The sequence below is a fragment of the Notothenia rossii genome (genome assembly GCF_949606895.1).
Source record: "Notothenia rossii genome assembly, chromosome: 11".
Taxonomy (NCBI): domain Eukaryota; kingdom Metazoa; phylum Chordata; class Actinopteri; order Perciformes; family Nototheniidae; genus Notothenia; species Notothenia rossii.
This window is the reverse complement of record NC_136910.1, coordinates 21477253-21500289: the sequence shown is the minus strand read 5'-3', so window position 1 is coordinate 21500289 and position 23037 is coordinate 21477253. Positions and strand designations below refer to the sequence as shown.

Here is a 23037-nt window from a genome sequence, read left to right as displayed (position 1 = left end):
GCTTCTGATGTGGGTGATTGCTCTGTGTTAGTACTTCTTGACCTAAGTTCGGCATTTGACACTGTAGACCACCATATCCTGATAAAGAGGTTACGTGACTGGGTGGGCACATCTGGCATAGAATTAGACTGGTTTGCATCATATCTTGCTGATAGAAGTTTCACCATCTCGATTGGAGACTTTGTCTCAGACTCCTCTCCACTGTCCTGTGGTGTCCCACAGGGCTCGGTCTTGGGGCCTCTGTTATTCTCCCTATATTTGCTACTCTTAGGACAGGTCATAAATTGTTTTAACATTACATATCACTTATATGCGGACGATATCCAGCTCCACATTTCATTCAAACCTAGTGAGGCTTTTAGGATATCAGGACTCTTAGAATGTCTTAGCGCCATTAAGGACTGGACAGCAGATAACTTCTTACAGCTCATTGCTGATAAGACGGAGGTTCTGGTTGTTGCACCAGAAATGATTATGCCCTTTATTCTGAAAAGCTTGGACCATATTCCTCTGCTGCCAACTCCAAACTACACAACTTAGGGGTAATATTTGACCAATCCGCATCGTTTGATACCCATGTTAAACAACTGACGAGATCATGTTTCTTCCACTTACGAAATATTAGCAAACTGAGATCTGTAGTTTCAACACCCGACCTAGAAATGATTATCCATGCATTTATTTAATCTCGCATTGATTACTGCAACGCGTTGTTCTCCTCTCTCATTTTGTCTGCCCTTGGTCGTCTGCAGTCAGTCCAGAATGCAGCTGCAAGACTTCTCTCCCGGTCAAACAAATGGTCCCACATTACCCCGATACTCAGATCACTTCACTGGCTCCCTGTAGCTTGTAGGATTAAGTTCAAAATCCTCACTCTCACCTACAGAGCTTTGCACGGTCAGACTCCTGCTTATGTGGCCGACTTAATTCACCCTTATACATCAGCCCGCCCACTCAGGTCTCACAGGCAAAATGTACAGTCTGTACCACGAACCCACCTTAAGACCCGCGGTGATCGAGCGTTCGCAGCAGTGGCTCCTAAATTATGGACGCTCGAGATTTGTCAACGGCGGGGGTGAGGGAGGCGCTCATGAATTGTTGTTAAGGAAACAGAGGGGTTTTAGGTTGCCATAAGGCTGTTGACGGTCTTATTATAGACTACATCCTGTAAATATAATGTATTCCTGTAAATATAATGTATGATGTCCTTTATTGTTTTATGTTTCATGTGGAACCATATGCTGCAGGTCTCCCTTGAAAAAGAGATCTATGATCTCAAGGGGACCAATCTCGTTAAATAAAGGTTTGAAATGAAATGAAATGAACATCCATTGGTTGGTTTTGTGGCACATTTGTAACGCTGTGCCAACTTGGGCAAGCACGCAGGGTGGAGAGGCGGAGTGAGGTTGAGCGATGGAGAGAAAGGGAGAGAGAGAGATTGAGAGAGGCAGAGAGCGTGTGCAGCAGTCTGCTTGCGCACAGAGCCGGAGTTTCTGAGAGAGCCGGCTTGAGAGTCAATTTCTCTTCAAAATATAATTGATTGCCAGCCGCCCTTGTCCCTGTATGGCTTGCTAGCTCGTTGGTAACATAACTGATGTCTTCTAATGTGCCTGCATCTGGCGCTGAGTTTCCATATTCCTTTCATGAACCACTTCCTGATATCCATTGTTGCAGATAGATGATAATAGCCAAACTAACCTAGCAAGAGTAAACTGACAGGCTGCTGTGCCGCATCTCACTCAAAAACCCACACGACTCAACCCAGCGAAAAAACCAGTCTCGCGCGCAGCCTTTCATTCAGAATTTCATAGCAAAATAAAAAAATGACGCCGGGTCTGCCCAATGTCCTGTCCTGTCCTGTCCTGTTGGGGGTCCCGCCGACTTCTCTTCTGCCGGGGGTCCTGCCAACCCTATGTCATGTGCCGTTGGAGGTTCCGCTGGGGGTCCTGCCAACTCCATTTCCTGTTTCGTTGGGGGTTCCGCCAGATTTCCTGCCAACACCTGATCCTGTCCTGTTGGGGGTCCCGCCGACACCTGCTCCGCCGGGTTTCCTGCCAACACCATCCTGTCCTGTTGGAGGTCCCGCCGACACGTGCTCCGCCGGGTTTCCTGCCAACACCATGTTCTGTCCTGTTGGGGGTCCCGCCGACACCTGCTCCACCGGGTTTCCTGCCAACACCATATCCTGTCCTGTTGGGGGTTCCGCCGACACCTGCTTCGTCGGATTTCCTACCAACACCATGTCCTGTCATGTTGGAGGTTCCGTCAACACCAGCTCTTGCTCCGTCCGGGCTTCCACTGACACCAGCCCATGTTCCGTCCAGAGTTCTGTCTACGCCTGTCCAGCCAGGGGTCCCACCAGCTCCTGGTTTCGATCCCAGTGCTCCGGCGATCCAGCTGACACTGGAGGGGTCCCATTGCGGCGTACGTCGTCCTCCGGAGCTATCCCGCCGCCGCCTTCTTGCACGACCTTGTGCCTGGCCTCCTGAGTTCCCCAGCGGCCTTCGCCCTCGAGCCTTGCCTCCTGAGTTCCCCAGCGGCCTTTGCCCTTGAGCCCGGCCTCCTGACTTTTCTAACTTTGCCTTGCTCCCGGGCCGTCCGCCCGATAACTCCACCATGAACTCTGCCTTGCCCCCGGGCCGTCCACCCGAGTCCCCCTTCTCGGCTTCAGCTGTTCCCCCGGGCCGTCCTCCCTGAAGAATGATCCTCCTCCTCCTCCTGGATCAAGAACTTAGGGAATGTACTGCAATGGCAATCCTGCAAGGACTACCGATCGGCTCTGGACATTGGGCTGTTTAGCCACAAAAAGAACTAATCCTATTAAACTGGAAGGAACGCAAACCAGCCTGCTTTACTAGGGACGCACGGCTGAGGGAGTATCTGGACCTACTGAACAAGGAGCGTGCAGCTTCTCTGCTGGGGGATTTTGAGGGGAGACAGGAGGATTGCGGTTCACTGTCCGCAGCTCTCCTATCTAACCCTGTCAATATGGCATCTCCTGTGTAATGTATAATGTATAATGTATTGTGTATCTAATGTCCTGTGTATGTCACAATCAGCTGTCTTAGGAAGTCATCCTTGCATCCACCCCCCCCCCCCGTTACGTTTTGTTTAGTTGTTTGTTGTTACATGTTTTGATGTACGGTTTGTTATCTGGAGCAATGTCTGTTAAAAAAAATAATAATAATAATAATTTTAAAAAAAAGAATAAAAAAAAAAAAGAACTTAGGGAATGTTATATCTACCGATAATTTTTTCCAAAATAAAAAAGGGGTAAAATAGTTTTGGGGTGCCGTATGCATTTTCACGCACGAAGTTCCCTTTTCTCTAGAGACGCTAGGAACTTTTTGGCTGCTGCCACCTCTGTATTCTTTTAAGTGAAGTTATTTTCTTTTTTTAATATACAAGTTGGGTGTTTTAGTTTTTTTTAGGGAATACATTTGACCGGCCAAGTTTTTTTTTTTTCATTTGTTGACCACTTTTTCCCATCCTTACTGACATTTTGAGAAACCTCTGGTATTGTGATCAGGTGAAAATTAATAAACTTAATTTACACTGCTGCCTATTTGACAAGTTGTGCTTACTGGTGAACTGAGCTATTTTCACCACTAGAGGTCAGCAGTGGGTAACTCTTCATGAGAAACAGACACCCTTTTAGAGAACAGCAGCTCACTCCAGGGAGTTCATTCAAGATTTTTTTCAAAAGGTTATGAGCATATCACAATGTGCGCTCATGCTGCAGTTTATAACAGTAGTACATGTTGCCATGGAGGGATAAGATTCCACATTTCCTGACAAGAGCCAAATTGCCCAAGATTTTACAAAAACTAATAAATACAATCTCTTGCGGAACAAAAAGCATGTTAGTGAGCTCCTGAGAATGCTTTGCATCTGCTTTGATGGAAACTGAAGGGGAACCCTAATCTGTCCATGTACCCAAATGTGTTCATATCTCTGAAACAGGCCCTGTGTTCAGGCTGGTAGCTGCACTCCTCCAGCTTCACTGTGTGTAATTGTAACGTCTTGCTGCCAGACATTTTGGCAACCCTGCAAAGCCTGTCTCATGACTCTGGTAACTCCCTAAATGCGGCCCCCACCCTGACCATATTACAACATGCACATCTTGCCCCACACCTCACAGGGCTCTCTCACATGGGGAAGATAGATAAGAGGTCACTGAGTTCATCTGCACTGTAAAGTTTTACTAAAGATAGGTGATAAAGATAGGAAAGGAAAAGAAAAAGGCCCTGCTTAAAGAATGCTCTGCTTTCTGTCTGGATCATTGAAAAATATGCATTTTTGTATAGAATTCTATAAAAAGTTGTCTAAAGTTTTTTAAAGCATGTCTTCTTTAATAATTGACTGTGTCCAAGGCTATCAGCAATGATTAAACCTTAATCTAAATGTGATCGCTTCCCAACAATATAGAGGAGGTGTTAGCACATGGCTGCTTTAGTATATATTCCCACCAAGGCAGAGCCATAGAACAGGAACACAAACATTCATTTCGAGAATGACAGTGTGGACCTTTTGCGGCATCTGTGTTTCTGTTTCCTGTTGGATGTCAGGACAACAAAAGCTCAGAGTTGCTTGTGAGTTTCTTGGAAGAAAGTCATTTATTTCAGTTTGGTTAGTTGTACTGACTTAATAAGAATATCTTTGTCTCAAAAGGAGTTCTATGGTGGCCCATTGGTGCAAACGCGCTACAGTGGCCCAAAAAATATCCAATGTGCTGCACTTTCAAAAACGATGTAAATACATAAACACAAATGGAACGCTTGTTGACGTTTGGGGATTTTCTAAAAGTCACTTTCGCAGAGTAAGTCTGTTTTATAATTGTAAGTGTTTTGTCAGTATATATTAAATGACTAGGTTAGCTACATTAGCTCGTTGGTTACAGCAGATCGTGATTGTCTTGCAGAATTTATTTATTTCCAGTATTTTGTATTTGCAGCTTTTGGTTTCTGCAGCGCTTTCAGTAAGGGTTGCAATGCTGTTGTCAAGTTGGTGACTATCTTTCCTAATTTGCATGTGTTTCGGAACATTTGTGTTCTTATATTTGCAGCGTTTTGAAACTGCAGCCGTTTCTCCTAATGGAAATGTTTTGTTCTGTTCTATGATGTTTGCACCCCGCCACTGTAGGGTTCCATTAAAAAAGATGCTTGATTTAAAAAATAAATAAATGATTATTATTTAGTATTAGAAATGTAAGTGTGCCAATTGAACACTAATTCTTTCCAGGAATCCACATTTACATCCAGAGCAAATGTTCCTTCTTTTGGAAATGATCCAAACCTGGACCTGTACGTTGCTGTGACTAACCAAGAAAGAAACACAAACTAGGAGATACAATCACAATTTGATTTAATACAGACTAAAAAAGTAAACCTCAAGAAATTGCACCATAAAAAAAAAAAGGTTTCTCCTGCCCCTGTTGCACTTTGTAAAATTCGAATCAAGTATCATATGACTGGATCACTTTATCTGAATATGTTGAGATTCAATATTACATAAAGATACACACACATTCCCTGATTTACTGATGTCTTTGGTTTCTTTTCTTAATTTAAGAATGCGATGATTGGGTTAGAGGTAGGGCTGCTCAATTAATCATATTTTAATCGCAATGATTGCAACGATTACGAAAACAACGTAATCGAAATAAAACGATTATTATTGTTTTATTTTTTTATTGGTTTTTCAGTTTAATTATACTTAAAGTTCAGGGTAATCAACTGTTAAAAACATACTGTTCAATTTTTTTCCAATAAATGGATGTTTTCAAAGTAAATGAATAATCGTTTTTAATAATCGTGATATCAATTATTGACCCAAATAATCGAGATTATGATTTTTGCCATAATCGAGCAGCCCTAGTTAGAGCGAGGTGGACTTTAAACCTAAAGGAACTTTGCCCTTAATTTCCAAAGAGAAGGTGTGGCGGCTGAACAAGCAGTAAACCCAAAGGAGTCCTCGGCAACCGTCCCATAAAATCCAAACTGAAGGAAAATGCCACGGTCATTCCTCTTTGTGTTGTGGTGGAGACGTCCTTAATCGCCTCAGAAATGCACAATGCTAAACCCAAGCTGCTGGTTCACATTCAAAGAAAAGGCACTCACAGTTTTCATATTATGGCAGTGTAAAAAGAAGAAAGTACATTTGTATGCTTAAAAAAAAGGTAAGAACAATAACAAATAAATTAAGTCCCTTAAAGTAAATACACCTACAGGTTCAAATATTAGAGCTCTATTCTCTCAGTGTATCCTTCCACAGTAAACACCACACACAGACCCGGAGGGAGAACATCATCTGAGTTAACGTCAGAATAGACGTTGGCCACTGCCAGCAGAGCTCTGAGGTCTATTTAGAGCAGGATATTTTAAGCGAGTAGCCCACTCAATTGCAGTCCTGTCCCTTGTCCCAGCGCTGCATCACACAGTGACAGACACCACTGTAACTCAGGCAGAGACTGATTGTATGATACGTTTTAAACTCAGCCTAGTAAACATCGTTTTGGTGATTTGCTTAATTTGGGTGACGGGTATATTGTAACATATATTTTAACAACATTTCATATGATGGCAATCCATTCAACATTTGTGTGAATGAAAGTGGACTAACAACGTTGCTCAAAATCAGTTTAATCAAATTTAGTCTCATTTTAACCCTGATGTCTGGACCTGTTTTAATGAGCAAATCACCAAAAAATGTTTTTTGGGAGAGGAAAAAATGATTATAAATAAAAAATATATATCTAAAATTCCCCATGCTGAACCATCACAGCATTTTACTTAAAAATAAAAAAGTTTTCCTTCATGACATTTGTTTCCTCTTCTTTCTTTCAGCTCAGTACAGAGATTCTTGAATAAGTCATTTAGAGCCTAGGTAGGCGGGACTTCCTGTTTCCCAAAACTGCAGACTGTAGACAGGAAGATGTGATGTCAAGTCTTCCTGAATCCACTAACGCATATAGAGTTTTATGAGGCCCGCCTGGTGCAGCTGTTGCCATAGGGACAGTTCCATACGGAAGTCGTGGTTTACGTAGAAGCCCACCGAGTGGTAGACGCTGTCGTAGTAGTGGTTCGAGTACTTCTTAAAGTCCGGGGTCATGAAGCCGTAGGCACTCACCTTCATCAACAAAAGAGACACAAAAAACAGTCAGGACAACAAATTCTGCCATCTTATCTTCTAGAAATCTAAACAGAGATTTATTCTGATTAAATGTATATCATGATTCAAGCATGACTCACTGTCATCCCTGTCAACTAAACTAAAGACAGCTTGAAAAACAGGTTTGACAGAGATTATTAAGGACAATTTTTCACGATGGCACTGAACTGTGGTCTAGAACAGGGGTTCCCAAACTTTTCAGCCCGCGACCCCCAAAATAACAGTGCCAGAGACTGGCGACCCCCTGTCGACGGGGAGGGGGGAGTTTTAATCAGGGCTGAATACAACATTTTAATTGTTTTATTATTATGTTTATGGTTGTTATTTGTAGGGCTCTGTCGTAATATTTATTTTTGTTTTAAACTATGTTGAAAGATTAGTTTAATATCATTTTTTTTATTTTGCTATGAAATTCTGAATGAAATTCTGAATGAAAGGCTGCGCGCGAGACTGGTTTTTCGCTGGGTTGAGTCGTGTGGGTTTTTGAGTGAGATGCGGCACAGCAGCCTGTCAGTTTACTCTTGCTAGGTTAGTTTGGCTATTATCATTTATATTTATCTGCAACAATGGATATCAGGAAGTGGTTCATGAAAGGAATATGGCAACTCAGCGCCAGATGCAGGCAGGCACATTAGAAGAAATCAGTTATGTTACCAACGTAACTGATTTGCCAGGGACAAGGGAGGCTGGCAATCAATTATATTTTTAAGAGAAATTGACTCTCAAGCCGGCTCTCTTACAAACTCCGGCTCTGTGCGCAAGCAGACCGCTGCACACGCTATCTGCCTCGCTCAATCTCTCTCTCTCCCTTTCTCTCCATCGCTCAACCTCACTCCACCCTGTGTGCGCTCCTCAAGTTTGCCTGCATGCTTGCCCAATTTGGCACAGCGTTAAAAATGTGCCACAAAACCAACCAATGGATGCAGCCTATAATAAGACCGTCAACAGCCTTATGGCAATCTAAAACCCCTCTGTTTCCGTAAAAACAATTATTTTGCATATCTCTCAGTAGCCAACAATCTGTGAGTCTGTTGGCTCGGCCATAAACTCGTGCTTAAAATAATACTACATAATAAATGTAGTCTAAATTTCCTAATAAGAGGTGTAAAACCTGAGAGGATTTTAAATCGCATTTGAACTAAATGCTTATACAATCTGTATTTGTATTGTTGATTTAATATGTGATCGAGGCGATATAGAGAAGGTTAAGCTGTCATTATTAGGCTGTAATTTGTTATTTACTGTTGGAATGGGTAAGCAGGCCTATTGTTTTTGGATATTTGTGGAGTTAGGTGGTCCATGAGTGTTTTTTATTGGTTAAGTGGTCCTTGGTATGAAAAAGTTTGAGAAACACTGCGCTAGTGGATTGTCAAAGGGGGAGCCTCGTTGCGGGGAAATTATACAGATGGCTACTCCGCCCCTGAAAATGTCTATGCATTTTTTTTTTTTTTTCATTTTTATTTTGTAATCATCTCGCGACCCCCACTTTGGGAACCCCTGGTCTAGAAGAGTCAATAGCAGCATATAATTAGAGATAACAGGATGTGCAAGGCCCAAATGCCAAGAGTCAAACATTCTCACGTGCAGCCTTGCCCTACAGTAAACACACAGCTGACTGACAGTGACTATTTCTTAAAGTAACACTGAATGCCACCTGGTCGCAGGTGTGCAGAGCAGCCAACAGCATCACAGCCCCCGTTGACGGACGGTACAGGTTCCTATATTTGGTTTGCATGATATGAGATCGAAGGAACCTGAAACAAAGACAACAAGAAAAAAATGTAAAAGAAAAAGAGGAAGGTCAATTTATTAGTGAGCACTTCCTCTTTTTCCCCTCTGATATTGTGTGGGACATTTTGTCAGAGGCTCACTCTGGTTTCACCCCCCCCCCCCCCCCCCCCCCGCCCACCTAATTTAATCTAATTTCCTACTATTTGAAATGTGAGCCCTGCTTTCCGTCTGCTCACCTGTTCCGTGAATAATTCGCTCACCTGTTTCTGAGGTAACGGACGAAATCAGGATGGTATATCTTCAGCTTTTTTGCTGACACATCCGCTCCAAAGTAGTCGGATGGACTGTGGAATTAAATGTGAAATTAATAGGAAAAAAAGCCGAATCATAAAAACGGTCACTAGTTAAAAAGAGTAAACGTTCATAAGAAGATAAAATAAATCTTTACCATGTGCAGACCAATTATAAATCGAATCTGAATGTGGTGTTTACTGCACATGCTAGGGTTAGCATGATTAGCATGAGCTTTCTCTAGCTAGCCACAAGGGCTGTGACACTTGATAGGGTGTGAATATGTAAACTGTAGAGATTAGGGCGTAGCACAGTGAGGTTTAAAATCTTATGTGGGTAAACAAACTGCACGAACCACCAGCTTATTGTCTAACACAGGGAGGCTGCTCTTTATAAAACAAGCGGCACACTCAGAAACTGAACAGGGACGTTCTAACTTGCATTCTCTCAGTATACAGCAGGGCGTCCAGTTTTAGAGGAGTCTATGCGAAAATTACCCTACTTCTCATTTGTTTTATAACCTCAATTTTGTAAATAATGGTTCCATTTTAAGCAAAATAGACAAAGCAGCATATGATTTAGGGTGTGTGAACATTGTCATTGAGAACAAACGGCTCAATGCGTTATCCGGTTTGAGTTAAAGGACAGTTAAACTAAAGGAATAAAAACCAGTGACATACAAAGGACATTATTGTGAGTCAAACTGCATCCTCATTATGAGAGCAGCAGAGTGTTGCTTACTTTTTGTTCCGCTCAGGTCCTGTCTCTACTTTTGTGTGTGTTGCCGCAGCCTTCATCAGCAGGTAATCAAGGCCGTGGTCCGGCAGAAAAACGTATCGGGTTTCCTGTTGGAGGAGAACAGAGTGTGAGGTGACTCAAGCCTGAATGTGGTATGTCGACATTTTTGCAGTTTATGGAGGATTTCTTCTCACACTAGACTTAGGGGGGCCTCTAAACCCAGCACCGGAGTAGGCCCTCATGGAGTTCCTCATTGTGTTGGTGGAGAACGTGTAGTGGGTGGTCCGAGAGCCCACGTCCTGCTCAAAGCCCTTAGTGATGGCCCCATTGGTCCTAAAGAACACAAGCGTCCACAAATTCAATAAATAAAAATGTATTTGTTACAGGGGGCCCATCTGCATAGGCAGTCGAGTAACACAATATGTAAATGATCAAAGTAAAGGTATGGTATATATACATTTTAAATCAATAATAACAATAATTATTAATTAACATATAATAAAAGCAGTATTATTATTATTATTATTATTATAGCTGACGCTCCTGGAAGACAATATTCAACAAGCTTGGCTAATGCCACAATTACATAATAAAATGCAGGTTACTAATTGTTTAGCATTGAAGCCTACAACGAAAATGCAATTTAAATGCATTTATTACAAAAAGCGCAAACAAACAACCACGATCTAAATCAGGGATGGGCAACTTTGATGGTGGTGGGGGCCACATCATTGATGTACTGGCCACCAGGGGGCCGCAGATTCACTTGGAACACACACACACAAAAATTCCATGTGTTGTATGTAATTATTAACAAATATACTAAGTCTGACATCTTCATTGACATTTTACAATCAAAGGGAACATCCCCAAAAAATGGGAACATCCTCTAATAAGCTCACTAAACAAATATCAGTTCACAGAAATTTGATTTCATTTTTACAAGTGGCATGTTTGTATTGAACAGGTTATTAAACAGTGGAATAAAACTATTTTTAAACTATTGGAAAGCACGGGAAATGTGTGTGTATTGAGATTAACCATTAAAATGACATACACATGAAGTCATAAACACTAACCCAGACATTAGTTGTCTAACCTGAACCACTTGTAGCCAGTCTCTGCATTCCCCTTATTCCACAATAAGGGGAATGTCACAACACAGACACCTGTCAGCCCGCACTCTGCTGTTCCTCAGCACCACTCCCCCTCCCTCCCGCTGAAATTATGAATGAAAAGCGTAGTAATCATAGATAACACGGCAGGGTCCGTGACAGTTTGTTTTCATCTGATTTCAAATAAACAAAGTCTTGGTTTTAAGAATATTAAACTTGTTTCGCCAAATTCAGATGATAAAAACAACTTTTAAGCTTGTAAAGGCATAATTACAAGAGGCAACTTAACGTCACAGCAGGCATAACAACAGCTGGTGTTTCTTGTGAGATACACAATACACACAAATACGTCACAGATTATTTTGCGGTATTTGAAATCATGTACGCAGCTCGCGACGTAACTAGGAGTCTAGTGGACGGTATCAGTACTACAAGTAAAAACATTTATTTATTTATTTTTTATTTGATTAATTACTTGGTTTATAAATTAATCTGAGGGCCGCAAAAAGAGGAGGTGGGGGCCGCATGCGGCCCGCGGGCCGCCATTTGCCCATCCCTGATCTAAATAGTCAACACAGAAAGTCACAGTAGATTTACTAAAGAATGTTGCTGTGAGATAAATGGATGGTAATTCAGAGACACCAGCTGTTGGTGTGCAAACATCCATAGAGACATCCTGAACACACATCCTGCTCGCTGTAGCCCGAGACCCAGCGTGTGACAGGACCTGAGAAATAAACTCTGAGCAATCTGACAGTTCAGATGCAGCTTGTGGGACTAAGACACGATTCCTAACCAGAGCTGTGGTAGTAGCCTGTGTATTAAACGATGAGTGTTGGGTCTGCACACTGTGGTGGAAACATTTCAATCTACATGAAATACCCTTTTGTTTAGTTTTTAACAGCTTTTTAAAGATTTTGCCTTTCACTTTCATTACTTGTGATTTAGGTTTACATAATGAATTTTCAAAGGTAATACACTTATATTTTTTGATTATAAATACTAGGCAACTGTGAGGTTCCTATTTAGGGTTTGGGGCATGAAAGTTAATCTTATAATTATTAAATCAAAGTTGCTATAAGAGGAAAATATGCTTTTGATTTGGGCATGCTCTTAAAAAATATGTGTATGTATGTTTTAGTTGGTTCAGATACATTTTGGACTTTGTACTAAATCTAAGTTAATAAATGACACAAATTGTGTACATTAAGATAAAATCATTGATATATTCGTAGGCGATATATAAAGATTTTAGTTTATTTAACAATATAACACGGTAAAGTCAAATCAAGCAATCTGATTGGTTCTTAGCCGTGATATACTGAGCGTATACCACGGGTAGAATTGTAAGTTACTTTTCACAACAAGTCAGTATCCCTCCGCGTCTGAGAAAAACAGTATACCGTTGGGCTGAAACATACTGGAACAAGAAAGCAGCGGAGAAGTAACGGGGCAGAAGCCCTCCTTTTTGACGCAGCGGTCCAGACATAGACATCAAACGGCAAAACATATTCAGTGTGCAGTTCCTTTGGCATTAGGGCAGGGATATCTAGATACTTTTGAAGGTTTAACATAATAAATTGTGCTACTTTTAAAGCAAGCAACGATGTTTTGAAATCTGTAATCAAAGAGGTCCGCAAAAACGCTATCGACCAATCAGATTGCTTGATTTGACTTGTCAGTTTTTATAAATATATTTAAATTTCTTCCGTTACGAAACAAACTTACAAAGCATAAAATGGAAACATTTGAGATTAACTTCGACCTCCGGGGGGGGTCTTACTATAGTATGGAGGAGTGCATTGAGCAGTGCCTATCTCCAGAAAAAAAGCACCTAAACTACGACATGCAGAGCTCCGTGAAGAGCAGGTAGACCAACTGGAAAAGTACCACCATTCAAAAGCTTTCTGATGCGGGTCTTGAAACAAAGCAGAGAAATTATGACCGTTAGTGGCCACAGGTGCGAAAGCTCTTTCCAGAGCTACTGGAAGCCCAATCTAATAAATTAGAGTGTGTATTTTTCTTTCATATTGCCACAGTTGGTAACCGTTTTATAAAAGCAATAGCTCACTTCAGGCCGTGATATATGCTCATTATATCACAGCTAAGGGGATTGTCGACCCTCCGCTTCGCGTCGGGCCGAACCACGCCCCTTAGCTGTGATATAATGAGCATATACCACGGCCTGTCGTGAGCTATTGCTTAAATATAACACGGTAAAGTATAGCGACTTTGACAGCTAAATACACCGAACTGCAGGTTAAATTAAACTTCCTTTGATTAAAGTGGCCTTATCTAAAATGGATGGAAATCAATGGAATTGACTGTTGGGTAGAATTTAGCTCTAGTTAGGATACTCTCAATGTAGGACATGTACCTGAAGACATAGTGGTGACTGTCGATCTCCTTCCCTTTCTTTGAATCCTTCAGTATCCCACCATTCCCTACCACAGCACAGCGGATACACTCTGATTTATCTCCACGATCCTTCCAGTCATCCAACATCCGCCAGTTAGCAGAAGAGTTGAGGACGGACAGAGTATCCACCAACACTGTGGAAACAGAAAAATAGAGTTAATCTCGATAAGATTTATTAAACAAAGTCTTAACAGCTTTTTTTTAAATCCTTGACTAGTGAATAAAAGATTCAGTTGTTGAACGACAGTTTTTTTTGTACTTATATAATTGCACCCACCCACAGATCCAGTTATTTGTGATTGATCTGAAATGAAGAACCCTCCCGAGGCTGCATGTGTAGGCACAGAGACAGGAAGCTCCAATTATCTCAACATGATAATCATCTTAACTGTGATGAGGCCCACATGTCCTCAAATTATCCAAAATACTTTGTGCCTTCTCTGGATACATTTGGTGTTGGAGAAATACTGTTGTCTCCTCTTTGGGTTTGTTTTAATGCACTGATATCATGTGTGACTGAACTGTGTACGACCTTGCAGCGGCCTCTTTATGATAAGAGGAGGCAGGGCATTTCAGGTTGTTGATCTTTATGAGGAGACAGGCACATACTTGTTGTCTCCTACATATACTTTCCGACACCCGCGGCTGATATTAGTGCCACCTCGATTTACGACTTTGTTGTTATCTATCTCCGTGTTTTGGACTATATAAGCCTGATGTTTTTTGCTGCTCCGGCGAGCAACATACCCCATGCGTGTGAGTTAACCCATCTCCTTTGTATGTGATTTAACTCTGCTCCTTCTTGCAAGAATAAACTATAACCTGATTATTGATTCTCAACCTGGTGTCGAGTGATATTTTCTTAACATTTGGCATGCAAACAAACAGCTTTCTTCAACCTTTGATCTCTACACAACAAGTCTAATACGAATGTCATTTGAATTATATGTGCATTGTATCAACACATGCATAACAGGAGTTCATGTTGACAGGATATCTCAAATAGGTTTTAAAAGGTCATGTACATTCTTGTAAAATACTGCACTTCATTCAAAAATATTTATGTGGTAGATACAAAAAAGCAAGGGCCTCAAACTCTAAGGGGTTAGTATATTCATAAATACACCTTTAAAGAAATAGAAACAAAAAAGGCAGGGAAATAAAAAAATGTATCATAAAGAGACAATATTATGCTTTTTGGGGCTTTCCTGTAGTGTGTCATATAGGTTTTAGTGCATGTAAATGGTCTGCAAAGCCTAACATCTTCATTCCCCCCATAGGTAGTGACAGCACTATGTTACATCTTCTATTGGCTACCGCTCCAACACACTCCAGGAACATCTCTAAGCGGTTGACCAATCACAACAGAGCTGGCCAGCTAACAAATCAGAGCAGACTGGGCTCTGGTTTCAGACAGAGGGTGAAAAGAGGTGCTGCAGCATTAAAGCATGGAAACATCTCACGGAAGAAGCAACACATACAAATGTTAACCTGAAAATGAGCATAATATGTCCTCTTTAATGGGAAAAAAACATATAGAATAACAAAAACTCACTTTTGTAATCGATCCCCCCCCAGCCATGTGTTCCTGGGTACTTGCTCAGACGCTGGTAACTTTCCTGAGTGACGTGTTGGGCCCACTGCACGACTGGAATGTTGTTCAGAAACCGTAGACCAAATTCTGTTTTGGCGGCCAGTCTTTGGATACTATCTGTGCATTCCTGAGGGAAACAGGTACAGCCTGGTTGTTAACATTGTCACACATCTTATCTGCTCCTCTATTTCAGATACCAAACATGTTTTGTTTTTTTACAAGATACTTTCAGATGAAGGGAATATTCCTTGGCACTTCAAAACTTATTTGGAAGCCTAATCACAAGTTCATTCTTACGTAATTTGTCAATCGTTAGATCTTCATCACCCTAAATGTTATCACTGAAAGAAGTCAGATTTAAATAAACAAATACGGAATAGCTTTTCACACCAACTCACAGTTTTGTCAAAAAAAGCTACCAAAATAGCATATCTGCTGTGTTATCCAAATTATTTTCCATTTATACACACATACATTTCCTTTATTTTTTCACAATAAATTGTAATTTTATAGTTTTTTAAAATATTTTTGTTCTAAAATGTTGCCAACAATATTAAATTCATATTATTTGATGTATACCAATCTTGCTTGCTATATAACATTGTACACTTTAACATAATTAAAAAAGGTAGATACTTTAATTATTAATCAATTAAATTAAAGTTAAAATTATTGTTATCTATTACGTTTGTGAATTCTTTTGATCTAACAACACACATACAGTACTATCCCTACTTTCTATGGATTAGCAGCAACATAGAAGTGTGTCCCACATGATCATAATATAAAGCCAAAAGCACAACCTCAAGATTAACCTCCGGACTCTCACTCTACTGGGAGCAATAATGTAGGAAAAACACAGCTGCCAAAGAACAGCGCTAACCACAAGAGCTTTTATCCACAGACATATTCATTAGGATACTTACAAGGGCATTACAGTGCAATACATATAAAACCACATGCACACAGACAAGGTAGCATGAAAAGGTTACAAACCTCAATGAATGTATGTATCTAGGTAATTGTGTTATACGCCACTGCTTCTCTATGGAATAACAATTCAGCCTGTGTAAAATATGTAAAATATTGGGATGTTGCGTTTTCTGCCAGAACACTAAAATCACTCCTAATATTTTGAGGCAGATTTGAGTTGTCATATCTACCTTGCGTACAAAAATATACTAGGAACAAAAAGCAGAGCCCAGCTTCAGGCGACAACGTTTGATTTGTTATGAAGGATTTACTAGAACAACAGACAACTGTGACACCCATCCTATAACAACATATCCAGCACAATGAAAGCATGTGTTACTAAAGCACTATGATCCACAGATATAAATACATTATTAATTTACAATAATTTGAAGGTGTTTATTCAGACATAAACATTCACAGGTTTTTTTTAGAGGTCTTATAGGTCATACCAGCACATTTGGAACTTACCGTTTGTGGTGGGAAGACTTCACTCATGTAGGTGTCTCCGATGAAGGAGGGCTCTGTGGGTCCGTGGGCCTTTGGGGGCTGCTGCTGGGGCAGTGGGGGGGCTTTGTTGATGGTCCTGGGTTTACCCACGCCATCAGACCTAGAACTGGATTCTGGGACATTTGGGACATCTGGGACATTGGGAACAACACTGTTCTCTTCTGGTTTGGTTTCAACAGGGAGCTCTCGGTCTAAGGTGGAGATAGGGGTCGACTGGTCGTTGATGCCCTCTTGGTCAAGAAGCTTCCCAAAGTCTAGGAAGTTGCTGTGGAGGACAGAACAGGATTTGGCAGTGAGTCGCAGCAGGAAGCAAATCAGCTGATCCCTCTCACTCTCTCAACATGATCCCATAAGGTTCACTCTTGAAAAAACAGTTCAACTTTGTCGGAATCATGCTTATTTGTGTTCTTGATGTGTGATATGCGATTGATACCACTCTACTTTGAAGTTAGAGCCAGCCGCTAATTAGCTTAGCATAAAGACTGGAATAGCCTACTATGAAACAGATGGCTGGCTATTTCAAAAAGTAATCTAGAAAGCTCATGTCATATCTTGATGTTTCTATAAAACACACAAAAAGAGAGCGCCTTGGGATCCCCCAGTCAGAGCTGGTTGATGTGGCCAGGGAAAAGAAAGTTTGGGGCTCTCTGCTGGAACTGCTACCTCCGCGACCCGACCACGGATAAGCGGGAGAAGATGGATGGATGGATGGACACAAAAAGAGAGTTTTGAGATGCTGGGGGACATTAACCTCAAGCAGGTTAGCCAAATTTCTCCATGTTTCCAGGCTATATGCTAAGCTAACTAGCTTCTCACTCCAGATTCATATTCAACGGCCAGATACAGTAAGGTGACCATCCATCCATCCATCCATCTTCTCCCGCTTATCCGTGGTCGGGTCGCGGAGGTAGCAGTTCCAGCAGAGAGCCCCAAACTTTCTTTTCCCTGGGCACATCAACCAGCTCTGACTGGGGGATCCCAAGGCGCTCCCAGGCCAGCGAAGATATATAATCCCTCCACCTGGTCCTAGGTCTACCCCTTGGTCTCTTCCCAGCTGGACGTGCCTGGAACACCTCCCTAGGGAGGCGCCCAGGTGGCATCCTAACTAGGGGCCCGAACCACCTCAACTGGCTCCTTTTGACGCGAAGGAGGAGCGGTTCAACTCCTAGTCCATTTTCGTCACAACGGTGCGTTAAAGCGACTGCAGTACCGCTCCCGCTGCTCCAATTCTCCGACCCATCTCACGCTTCATTGTTCCCTCACTCGAGAACAAGACCCCGAGATACTTGAACTACTTCACTTGGGGTAAGGACTCATTCCCTACTTGGAGTGGACAGTCCATCGGTTTCCTGCTGAGAACCATGGCCTCAGATTTGGAGGTGCTTAGTCTCATCCCAGCCGCTTCACACTCGGTTGCGAACCGATCCAGTGAGTGCTGAAGGTCGCAGACCGATGAAGCCATCAGAACCACATCATCTGCAAAAAGCAGTGGTGCAATCCTTAGTCCACCGAACTGCAGAACCCTTCCCCCACGACTACGACTCGAAATCCGATCCATATATATTACAAACAGGATTGGTGACAAAGCGCAGCCTTGGCGGAGGCCAACCCTCACGTGAAATGGGTCCGACTTACTGCCGAGGACCCGGACACAGCTCTCGCTTTGGGAGTACAGAGATTGGATGGCCCTGAGTAGAGACCCCCTCACCCCATACTCCCGCAGCACCTCCCACAGTGACTCCCTGGGAACCCGGTCATACACCTTCTCCAAGTCTACAAAACACATGTAGACTGGATGAGCGTACTCCCAGTCCCCCTCCAGGATCCTTGCGAGAGTAAAAAGCTGATCCGTCGGTCCACGACCAGGACGGAATCCGAATTGTTCCTCCTCAATCTGAGGTTTGACAATCGGCCTGACCCTCCTTTCGAGTACCTTAGAGTAAACTTTCCCGGGGAGGCTGAGTAGTGTGATGCCTCTGTAATTGGCACACACCCTCTGATCCCCCTTTTTAAAAAGGGGAACCACCACCCCGGTCTGCCACTCCTTCGGTACTGTTTCCGACTTCCACGCAACGTTGATGAGACGTGTCAACCATGACAGTCCCTCAACATCCAGAGCCTTCAGCATTTCTGGGCGGATCTCATCCACCCCCGGGGCTTTGCCACCGTGAAGTTGTTTGACGACCTCAGTGACATCCCCCCGGGAGATTGGTGTCGATCCCCCGTCATACTCCAGCTCTACTTCTAACAAAGAGGGCGGAGTTGTCGGGTTCAGGAGTTCCTCAAAGTGCTCCTTCCAACGCCCTAACACTCCATCAGTTGAGGTCAACAACGTCCCATCCTTACTGTACACAGCTTGGATGGTTCCCTGCTTCCCCCTCCTGAGGTGTCGGACAGTTTTCCAGAACAACTTTGGTGCCGCCCGAAAGTCCTTTTCTATGTCTTCTCCAAACTTCTCCCACACCTGCTGCTTTGCCTCGGCCACGGCTGAGGCTGCTGCCCTTCGGGCCTGTCAGTACCTTGCAACTGCCTCGGGAGTCCCCCGGGATAACAAATCCCTGAAGGCCTCCTTCTTCAGTCGGACGGCTTCCCTGACCACCGGTGTCCACCAGGAGGTTCGAGGGTTAACGCCCCTTGAGGCACCTAGGACCTTGAGACCACAGCTCCCCGCCGCGGATTCGGCAATAGAGGCTTAGAACACCGACCACTCTGGTTCAATGTCCCCGACCTCCACAGGAATGCCCGAAAAGCTCCGCCGGAGGTGTGAGTTGAAGGCCTCCTGAACTTGGGCCTCCTCCAGATGTTCCCAGTTCACCCGAACTACACGTTTGGGCTTACCAGGTCTATCCAGAGTCTTCCCCCGCCACTCGACCCAACTCACCACCAGATGGTGATCAGTTGACAACTCCGCCCCTCTCTTTACCCGAGTGTCCAAAACATACGGCCTCAGGTCCGATGATACGATAACGAAATCGATCATGGACCTTCTGCCTAGGGTGCTCTGGTACCACGTACACTTATGAGCATCCTTATGTTCGAACATGGTGTTTGTTATGGCCAATCCATGACTAGCACAGAAGTCCAGTAACAAACCACCACTCCGGTTCAGATCAGGGGGGCCGTTCCTCCCAATCACTCCCCTCCAAGTGTCTCCATCATTGCCCACATGTGCGTTGAAGTCTCCCAGCAAGATTAAAGAGTCCCCTTCAGGAGCCCCATACAGGACTCTTTCCAGGGTCTCCAAGAAGGCCGTATACTCTGAACTGCTGTTGGGTGCATAAGCACACACAACAGTCAGAGTTTCCCCCCCCATAACCCGCAGGCGTAGGGAGGCGACCCTCTCGTCCACTGGGGTAAACTCCAACAACGAAGCACCCAACCGGGGACTTGTGAGTATCTCCACACCCGCCCGGCGCCTCACACCTTGAGCAACTCCGGAGAAGAATAGAGTCCAACCCCTATCCAGAAGTAAGGTTCCAGAGCCGACGCTGTGCGTAGAGGTGAGCCCAACCAGATCCAACTGGTAACGCTCCACCTCCCGCACAAGCTCCGACTCCTTCCCCCCCCAGAGAGTTGACGTTCCACGTCCCCAAAGCCAGCTTCTGTCGCCCGGGTCTGGTCCGTCGAGACCCTCTGCCTTCACTGCCACCCTTCTGGCAGCGCACACGACCCCATCGCTGTTTCCCGTAGGTGGTGGGCCCGCGGGACGGAGAAGCGGAGGTGTTGCCCACGTTGCCTTTTCGGGCTGTTTCCCCGGCCGGGCTCCGTGGCAAGCCCGGTCACCAGACGCTTGCCGACGAGTCCTCCTTCTGGGCCTGGCTCCAGAAGGGGACCCGGGGCTTCCTCCGGGCCGGGTATCCTCACTTCTTTGTCGTTCTTTCATGAGGTCTTGCGAACCAATCTTAGTCTGGCCCCTTGCCTGAGACCAATTTGCCATGGGAGACCCTACCAGGAACACAATGTTCCAGAGGACACAGCACCCAGGTTCATCAGGACACACAAACCTCTCTACCACGGTAAGGTGCTGGTTCTTCAGAGAAGTAGTAAGGTGACCAGATTTTCAAAATTAAAACCGGGGACATTTTGAGTTTTGCGGTCAATATATCATTAACATATCCAATTTTCTTCACTGTTAAAGAAAAAAGGGGGACAATTCTGGTTTAATGTAATTCGAACATTTGAACTGTTAGATACAAACAGAAGGACGATAGCTCATATATGAGACTTCAAAGGTCTTTTATTTTGAAACTGTACATCAGATTGTCCAGATTCTTTCTGAGTGACTAGATGGGGTGTCCTGCTATCACCCTGGAGTGAAATAAGTCTTTGATAATTTGAGAGTTTTATATTTATTCTTGTATAATACAGAAGGACGATAGCCCATATATGGGATTTCAAAAGTATTTTATTTTGAAATTCTTCATCAGATTGTCCTGATTTTCTCTGATTGACTAGATGGGGTTTCCTGCTATCACCCTGAAGTGAAATAAGTATTTTATTGACTTCGAATGACTCTTTGATTATGGACGGTTTCCATTAAATAATAAATCAAAATATAGATGGACAATAGATCTAATTTGAGATTTTAAACAGCATACATTTTAAATTGTGCTTCAGAAAGTAATGTTATTTTAGGAGTGTTGTGAGATGGTGTCAACATCAATTGAAATTAGTCACCCAGTGGAAATGTCCGATATGTCTTCATAACTGTGTCCTTACATTTTACATTCAATCAGTTATAATGTGGTAATTATACGTAGTTTGTTTTAAATTATTATTGATCACATTATATAGTACACATTTCTTAATTTAAGCTCCACTCAAGAATATGTTTGGTGTGTTTTTTAGGTATATTTGTTATTGACCGAGTAAACGCTTTTATTTTGAAGGCAGTTTTTACAGGCCTCTATCTATCCACGCACCCAACCCAGTCTCATGGCATTTCGTGTTCATCAAAACAATTTTTAATCTATTGATTCGTGTTCACCAACACGATTTTCCCCTTTTTTTCGTGTTGCACAGCACGATTTTAAAAGCAATGTATTTCAATTGGTAGTCTCACGGCATTACGTGTCATAGGAAGACCGGGAGCTGTGTGGTTCATAAAAACATGTTCTTACTCAATAGAGAGCCACAATCGGACTTTTGCTGCCGTCTGTGAGGAAAATAAATGGGGCTCAGAGCCTCAGAATACTGAAATCTGTATTTTTTTAATCTTTTTTTCCTTCTAATTTGTTATTCTTTTCAAAAATAACACACTGTGATTTACTCACCAATAACACACAATTATCCTTGTTTTTATTTATTTGTTTAGTTCCATTATCTCTGGCTTTTTTGGCGTCCGTCAGGAACTGAATTTCAAAATAAAAATAACCGGAAACAGACGTAGGCATTTCGAGCGATTACCCAAGATCCTCAGCTATGGTCTAAGCTTGTCGATTGGATGTTTTAGCCGCAATGCATGTTGGGATTTGGTGTTTATATGATATGAAATCGGAAAAACATTTTAAAATAATAAAATAATACTTAATTCCGAGTGTTCTTGCTTTTCTCTTTGAAAGTCATCACATAACGGCATTGTAATACACGGTTCGGCTGCATTACATATTACAGATCTGCCGTAGTTCTTTATTTATAGAGAAGACCTTTGGAAAAACTGGAAGACCACGGACCACTATTGCGGTAAGCATGTTGTAACTTCCGGTTGTTGTTGTCATCTCCGGGTATCCCGTGTGCCTGTTCTGTTGCTGATAGCTTATTATCTTAACTTAATCGATCGTTTTAAAACTCTTGATCACGGCAACTGCCTGACGTTGTAATCACACGTTACTACAGCTTAAGCACTCACAAACTCTCCTTCTCTTAGCGACTGTAACTCCACAGTTGCCTACACTCTTTTCGGGTTTGCTAACGGTAGCTACTTTAGCTTGATAGCTAGCCATGGCTCTTTCCCCACCCTCGGGTGCTATTTCCTGCTCTAACTGTCTCATGTTTGGTTACTCCCCTACCTCCTTTACTGGTACCGATACATGTGTTAAATGTAGTATAGTTGTTAGGTTGGAGGCGGGAATCATAGCCATAGAAGCCCGGCTCCGCATCTTAGAAAATAACTCAGCTACAGTAAAGCCCATGTTAGCCGGTGCGGACCGGCAAAAGGTAGCTCCTCTTAGCCATCCCCCGCCAACTCCCGAGCAGCAGGGAGAATGGGTGACTGTTCAGAAGGGGCATAACGCGAAACCCGCAGGTCCCCACCAACCCGTTCACGTATCTAACAGATATTCCCCACTCAGCGAGACACCCGCTGAGAAGCCAACTCTGGTTATTGGTAGCTCTATTATGAGACACGTGAATTTAGAGACCGAAGCGTCCACAGTCACATGCATTCCGGGGGCCAGAGCGGGCGACGTTGAGGCGCATCTTAGACTGCTGGCTAAAAATAAACGTAAATACAGTAGGATTGTTATTCACGTCGGTGGTAATGATGTTCGTTTACGCCAA

General features: G+C 43.0%; 1 protein-coding gene across 1 annotated transcript in view; it reads right to left on the bottom strand.

Annotated features, from left to right (window-relative positions):
* Nucleotides 1–5347: 5347 nt before the first annotated feature.
* st6galnac (ST6 (alpha-N-acetyl-neuraminyl-2,3-beta-galactosyl-1,3)-N-acetylgalactosaminide alpha-2,6-sialyltransferase) overlaps nt 5348–23037 on the bottom strand; it is a 37577-nt gene continuing 19887 nt past the window's right edge. Inside the window, exons 3-10 of the mRNA XM_079659094.1 lie at nt 16501–16804; nt 15019–15184; nt 13423–13597; nt 10125–10263; nt 9934–10037; nt 9162–9245; nt 8825–8924; nt 5348–7128 (exon numbers count right to left, since the gene is read on the bottom strand). Coding sequence (XP_079515220.1) covers nt 6961–7128; nt 8825–8924; nt 9162–9245; nt 9934–10037; nt 10125–10263; nt 13423–13597; nt 15019–15184; nt 16501–16804 — 1240 coding nt within the window. The 3' untranslated portion in view covers nt 5348–6960. The remainder of the gene's footprint in view (nt 7129–8824; nt 8925–9161; nt 9246–9933; nt 10038–10124; nt 10264–13422; nt 13598–15018; nt 15185–16500; nt 16805–23037) is intronic.